This window comes from Grammomys surdaster, unplaced genomic scaffold (assembly GCF_004785775.1).
Source record: "Grammomys surdaster isolate TR1022 unplaced genomic scaffold, NIH_TR_1.0 123888, whole genome shotgun sequence".
NCBI lineage: Eukaryota > Metazoa > Chordata > Mammalia > Rodentia > Muridae > Grammomys > Grammomys surdaster.
In genome coordinates this window covers 47,876-55,595 of record NW_021619025.1, presented here as the reverse complement: position 1 = coordinate 55,595, position 7,720 = coordinate 47,876, and the positions used below count along the sequence as shown (strand labels likewise).

At 39.1% G+C, this 7,720-nt stretch overlaps 1 protein-coding gene across 1 annotated transcript; it reads left to right on the top strand.

Moving 5' to 3' along the window:
• Window positions 1-299: 299 nt before the first annotated feature.
• Window positions 300-7,333, top strand: LOC114636401 (mas-related G-protein coupled receptor member B2-like). Its single transcript, XM_028784516.1, has 2 exons — window positions 300-310; window positions 6,364-7,333. The coding sequence occupies exons 1-2, from the start codon at window positions 300-302 to the stop codon at window positions 7,331-7,333; spliced, it is 981 nt and encodes a 326-aa protein (XP_028640349.1).
• Window positions 7,334-7,720: the final 387 nt, after the last annotated feature.

Genomic DNA, 7,720 nt, shown 5'->3' with positions numbered 1-7,720 from the left:
TGGACATAAGAAGTAAAAAAAAAAAGCAAGCGTTGACAGTGAAGAGGTGCTATAGGTATGACCTGAAAATGAGAGATGGGATACTGGCCAATTGCTGATAACAGGCTTATGAAGAGCATGGCTCAAAGGAGTGATATGCAGGGCAGATCCAAGTACAAGAAACTACAGGTCATTCTTCACCTAAGAAATCTCCCACAAGAACCAGCTTCCATGCGGTCTCTCTACTAAGCATGTTTCTTATTGACAACTGACTCTGGAGATGTATGTTTGTCACATACAGCTTATCACCACACATAAGAATGGAAGGAAGGTAAGATGCTTTTTGAAACATTATTCCTAAAGCTATTACCTATTTTTCTTATAATGTGACCATATAACTACATCTTGAGGTGGAGAATCCAGGGACTCTCACGCGTTTCTTCAGAAGTCATCAAATATCCTTCATGACAGTATTTTGGGTTGCAGATGGGACTTACGGTAGCTTGTGAATCAAAGTAATATTCTTTCTTGTAGTTCCCAATCTATTCAAATATGCTGCTATTGTGATAACTCTGCCACTCTCTTTGACTTGCCAATATGGATACTGGCACTGTTCTTAAAAGCACAGTTTTGTCAGTACCCCAATCACCTGTGTTTTCTGCAGTGGAAAGAGTACATTGTTTTGTAGATTTCCATCTCAGTAAGAAACATATGTGTGGAGATTTGTTGTCATAGTATATGGGGAAAATAGAGAGATAAGGGATCACCTCTTAGAGGTGAAAGAGAGTGCGGTTGTGGAAGGGAGGATTGGAAAGTGGGACAACATTTAAAATGTAAATAAATAAAATAACCAATTAATAAAAAGAAACATGTTAAAAAATAAATGATTGCAAGCAATCTAATTAATATAATTTGTGAATAATGTATATATTTATGGAAAGTTACATGGCATGTCTAACTTACCTCCAAGCTGTAAAAATGACATTGAGTATGGAGCTTTATCAACTGTTGTAAAACAGACGTCATCTACACCCAGAGCTGGCTTTTGTTGTGATTGCACACAACAAGTGTTTTACTCTAGGCATTCAATATTGACTTATTTTGTTCTTTGATCATTTTATTTATGCCACAGTGTATACTCTGAGTATTCTCCCCAGCTCTGTCAACTTTACCTCCATCTCTGTCAATATCCCATCAGTTCCTTTTTGAGATTATGACTTATAGTTTTCTTTTGTAATATTTATCATGTATGCCAACTGGGTGATTTGAATTATCTATTGGCACCTATTTTGGTTACTAGTGAGTACCTGAATGAAGGAAATGAGTTTTCCTATCCTTGAGACTGCTGTTAGTCAATTATTCAGTGGAGATATGTAACACTTTCAAAATCCATGCCTGGCTATTAATGGGAAAATTTTTATGCACAGCCTTTGTGGGTATACCCAAGAACTCTGAGTCTGTGACTAGAATAAATGTGTCTTGGTGGTGTCATTCTGAAACTCTTCTCCTTATCTTCCCTGCTCTTACATATATTTTTCTTCTGCAAAGTTACCTGCAACTAAAGCAAGATAATCTAAATGACTTTCTTAGAGCTAAACATTCAACAGTTGTTTATCCTCAGTAACTTGTGCTGTCATAAATCCCTTTATTTAAAACAATTTTGTCAAAAAATAAGCTTCTCTGATTAAGGCTGTATGTAATGCTATATGCCAGAGTATAAAGAGAAATATTCAGAGAGCAGCTCAATGCTATGTCTATTAGTTCAAAAACTGAATTCAGTTTCACTATAACGCATATTATTTTCCCAAACTTGGCTTTCGTATATGATTTCCAATGCTAAAGTAAACACTACTGCCTATGGCTTGAAATACAATCATAATGCAGCTAATTACCTTCAAAACTCTTCTGCCACAATTGCACAAGGGTGTATATCCTACCGGGCAATTTGGTCTCATAGAGTGCGGAATTCATAGCTGAGTAAGATCATAGACATGGTTTGACCCACAGGAGCATTCATAGCTGGACTGGGAAAGCTAGCCATCAGGGCAAGAATCATATCAGTACCAGCTTATTCTATATAACTTGTACATTCAATGTGTATGTATAGTGTCATAATAGGGTCTGAACATACAGTTATGATGGGGAAACAAAGGGAATGTGCAGTGCCTGTACAGATTTTAGGTCTCTGGGTACTCCTTGATAATGTGTGTGTGTGTGTGTGTGTGTACATATACACATATATATATATATATATATATACATATGTATACACATACATACATGTATACATACATAGTACATACAAATATACATGCATACATACATACATACATACATACATATAGTGTGCCTGTGTGTGTGTGTGTGTGTGTGTGTGTATGTGTGTGTGTGTGTCACAGGATACCTGTCTAACAATCTCCATGGCTATTCAAAGTCAAATTACAACAGGTACATAAAGTATTTACCTGCAGATACATTTTTTCGTTTTTTCTTTTGTCTATCTTTTTTTAAATAATCATTGTTATTGGTTATTTTATTTATTTATATATTTTTTTTAATTTTTTTATTGGATGTTTTATTTACATTTCATATGTTGTCCCCTTACCCCATCCCCCACCCACCCAGGAACCCCCAATCCCCTCACACCTCCTCCTTCTTCTTTGTGGATGTAACCTCTATCTACCCCCCCACTCCCACCTCCCCACCCTCAAAACTCCCACCCCCTGGGGCGTCCAGCCTTCATGAGGTCAAGGATCTCATCTTCCACCTGTGCCCAGCAGGGCCCTCCACTCTTATATATTCAGCTAAGGCCCTGGATCCCTCCATAAGTGCTCCCAGGCTGGTGGTTTAGACCCTGGGAGCTGTGGTTGGTTGGTATTGTTGCTCTCCTCATGGGGCCACAAATCCTTTCAGCTCCTTCAGTCTTCACTCTAACTCCTCCATTGAGAACCCCATGATCACTTCAATGGCTAGTTGTGAGCATCTGCCTCTGAATATGTCAGACTCTTGAAGACCTCTGAGGAGACATCCATATCAGGCTCTTATCAACATTCACTTCCTGACTTCCACATCAGCATCTACCTTTGGTGACTGCACATGGGATGGATACTCAGGTGGAAAGGTCTTCAGACGGCCCCTCCTTCAGTTTTTGTCCCTCGCTTTGTCTCCATATTTGCTCCCTTGAGTATTTTGTTGCTCCTTCTAAGAAGGACCGAATCACCCCCACTTGGTCTTCATTCTTTATGGACTTCATGTGGCCTGTGAGTTGCATCTTGGGCATTTTAAGGTTCTGGGCTAATATCCAATAATCAGTAAGTGAATACCATGTGTGTTCTTTTGTGATTGGCTTACCTCACTCAGTATGATAATTTCTAGTTCCATCCATTTACCTAGGAACCTCTCAAATTCATTGTTTTTAATAGCTGAGTAATACTCCATTGTGTAAATATACCACATTTTTTTAATCCATTCCTCAGTTGAAGGACATCTGGGTTCTTTCCAGCTCCTGGCTATTATAAATAAGGCTGCTATGAACATAGTTGAGCATATGTCCTTATTATATGTTCGAGCACCTTCTGGGTATATGCCTAGGAGTGGTATAGTTGGATCCTCGGGTAATGCTATGTCCAATTTTCTGAGGAACCGCCACACTGATTTCCAAAGTGGTTGCACCATCTTGCATCCCACCAACAATGGAGGAGTGTTCCTCTTTCTCCACACCCTCGCCAGCATCTACTATCACCTGAGTTTTTAATCTTAGCCATTCTGACTGGTGTGAGATGGAATCTCAGAGTTGTTTTGATTTGCATTTCCCTGACGACTAAGGATGCCGAGCATTTCTTTAAGTGCTTCTCGGCCATTCGAGTTTCTTCTGTTGAAAATTCTTTGTTAAGCTCTATACCCCATTTTTTAATAGGGTAATTTGGTTGCCTGGAGTCTAATTTCTTGAGTTCTTTGTATATATTGGATATTAGCCCTCTATCAGATGAAGGATTGGTAAAGATCTTTTCCCAATTTGTTGGTTGTCGTTTTGTCCTATTGACAGTGTCCTTTGCCTTACAGAAACTTTGCAATTTTATGAAGTCCCATTTGTCAGTTCTCGATCTTAGAGCATATGCCATTGGAGTTCTGTTCAGGAACTTTTCCCCTGTGCCCAAGTATTCGAGGCTTTTCCACACCTTCTCTTCTATTAGTTTCAGTGTATCTGGTTTTATGTGGAGGTCCTTTATCCACTTAGATTTGAGCTTTGTACAAGGGGATAAGAATGGATCAATTTTCATTCTTCTACATGTTGTCCTCCAGTTGAACCAGCACCATTTGTTGAAAATGCTGTCCTTTTTCCACTGGACAGTTTTAGCTCCTTTGTCAAAGATCAAGTGACCATAGGAGTGTGGGTTCATTTCTGGGTCTTCAATTCTATTCCATTGATCTTCCCCCCTTACCAGGTTTACCCTCTGGAAACCTCCTATCCCAGCTCCTTCCCACATGCTTCTTTGAGGAGGCTCCACTAACCACCCAGCCACTCTTGCCTCACTGCCCTAGCATTCCCTTATGCTGGGACATCAAGCCTTCACAGGACCAAAGGCCTCCCCTCCTATTTATGCCCGATAAGGCCATCCTCTGCTACATATACTCTTCCACTGTGATTCCTTTGCTCAGTTCAATGGTTGGCTGAGAGCACCATCATCTGTATTGGTCAGGCTCTGACAAAGCCTCTCAGGGTACAGCTATACCAGGCTCCTGTCAGCAAACACTTCCTGACATCAGCAGTAGTGTCTGGGCTTGGTGGTTGCATATAGGATGGATCCTCAGGTGGGTGAGTCTCTGAATGACTTTTCCTTAAGTCTCTGCTCCATTCTTTGTCCCTGTATTTCCTTTAGACTGGAGCAATTCTGGTTTAAAAATTTTAAGATAGGTGGGTGGCTCCCTTCCTCAACTCTGGGCCATGCCTTACCTCTGGATATGGTCTCTAGAGGTTCTCTCTCCCTTTTGTTGGATATTTCAGCTAATAGCCTCCCGATTGTGTCCTGGGAACCTCTTGCTTTCCTGGCATCTAGGACATTATGGTAGCAACCCCCAGTTTCCCATCCCCCATTGCTACATATCTCTATTCAATCTCCTGACCCTCTGTACATCTCCCCTGTCTCCTCCACAACCTGATCCTGTCCCATTTTCCCCCTCTCCCTCATCTCTTCCTTTCAAGCCCTTCCCATGATTATTTTATTCCTCCTTCTCAGTAGGACTGAAGCATCCACAGTTTGGTCTTCCTTCTTCTTGAGCTTCATATGGCTCTGTGAGTTGTAGCTCAGGTATTTGGTGTTGTTACATTCTTCCTTCTTTTTTATTTTTCTCCAAATTTGTTTGTTTAATCCTCAAGAATGTTAAAATTTTACTTGATCTCAAAATCAAAGCCTAAATTCTGGGTTGAAATACTTCTAGGTCATATATATAGCCATTTAACAAACATTCTTGGGTTGGCGAATGAGAAATACCTTCATTATCCATCTTGCAACATGAACAATTTTTTTTAAACACATACTTTCCTCCTTAGACAGAACCACCAGTAATGATATTTTCTTCATTCTTCTATGTATTTTGTGGTACTTGTTCTAAAATAGTTTCAAAAACATTTCATTTAGAGTTGTAACTACTGTTGGATTTATCATTAATTTATTCATTTGTGAATAATTATCACATAAATAAGTCTGTGATCTATATATACATATATATATATATAATTTTTGAATAATAATAAGTCAGTAAAAATTCTCAATTACTTAATGTGACTCAATAGAAAAATGTACACTTGTGATATAGAAACAGACAATGATAAAGTGTTTAATGTCCACAAAGACTTTCCTGCTTTCTAATTTCAAATCTGCAATGGAGACTGAGTTGTTCTAGCCTATACAACTGGCTCTTTTCATTCTAGTCTTAACAGGATTCAGCATTCTTTTCATGACTGTCACTCATGATTTCCATATTTCTCCATTTGATAGCCTACTCCTGCCATGACTGAGAACAGCTGTGGGTCATTCTTCTCTTTTTGTTCCTGAGTTTATACAGCAGAGAAGAAACAGCCTTAGGACAGAAAGGAAGTTGGGTTCAGAGGTCTTCTTCTGACAAAACCTGAGAAACTGAGTGTCTATACTGGGGACACAACTATACTAATATCTGTACAGGACATAGGTTGTAGATACTGCAAATAATTGCACTGTGACTATAAATTAAGGCTCCAGAAATACTGGTTTAGATAAATTACTTAATCACTCTAATCCTGTTTATCCTCCTTATGAACCAGGTCAGTAATTACCACATAGCAGAGTGTTCCTAACTCAGAAAGAACATAACATGTGCTCATGTATTTTGTTTATTTTGTTCCAGGAACAGTACTGGAGATTTCCTAAGCAAGGATATAAGCATCTCAACCTTGGAAACTAACATCAGAGCATTTAATGGACCCAATGATACTTCATATTGTGACATCAAGTTCCAAACCATGATTTTGCTTTCCCTCATCACTTCCCTCTTTGGGATGGTACTAAATGCCATAGTTTTGTGGTTGCTTGGCTTCCAGATGCACAGGAATGCCTTCTTAGTCTACATCCTCAACCTTGCTGTGGCTGATTTTCTCTTCCTGTTCTCTCAGTTTGTATATTGTGTTCTTGTTATCATTTACACCATCGACTCCATTTCCATTGACATGATATCATTTTTAACTTTTATGCCAACATTTCCATATCTTTTAGGCCTGAGCATTATCACAACCATTAGCGTTGAACGATGCCTGTCTGTTATGTGGCCCATCTGGTATCACTGTAAATGTCCAAGACATACATCAGCTGTCATCTGTGTCTTGCTTTGGGCTCTGTCCCTGGTGTTTACATTTCTGGATGGGAAGACATATTATTTACTGTTTCCTTATCTTCGCTTTTCTTGGACATTTACTTTTGAGACACTTGAAATCATCATTACTGTATGGACAATTCTTTTATTTGTGGTTCTCTGTGGGTCCAGCCTCATCCTACTTGTCAGAATCTTCTGTGGCTCCCAGCGGATCCCTGTGACCAGGCTGTATGTGACCATTGCACTCACAGTGCTATTCTTCCTGATATTTGATCTTCCCTTTGGGATCTACTGGTTGCTTGACCAATGGATTGACAGATATTGTTATATTTATGATGAAATAATTTTTCTATCCTGTATTAACAGCTGTGCCAACCCCATCATTTACTTCCTTGTTGGCTCCATTACGAACCATAGTAGTTTCAAGATGAAGACTCTCAAATTATTTCTGGAGAGAGCCATGCAGGACACTCCTGAGGAGAAAGAAGGTGTTGAGAGTGGTTCTTAAGGAAATCATGAAGAACTGGAGACAATCTAGTGCAGAAGATGACAGCTGCTTTGATTAGACAGAAATGGTCTTGAGAGAGAATATGTTTTTCTTATCTTTGTGGGCTATTTTAACAACCTTATTCAGTTTGTTACTTAATCTTCAATCATTAAAAAAAACAATAATGTTTGTGATAGTTGAAAGATATAGGACTTGTCATACAAATACTAACTGTGCCATTTCTGTTGCTATGTTATTGAGGGCTTTAGCATCTCCTTTTAATAGGACTACTTGCAAGTATTCTAGGGATGAGTAGAGCTGTTGACCATTGTTGATAAATCCATTCTTCACTAGAAGGCAAAAGGAAGGTCAGGTAAGCGCTGCATTTCTTGAATTACTGAAATTTAT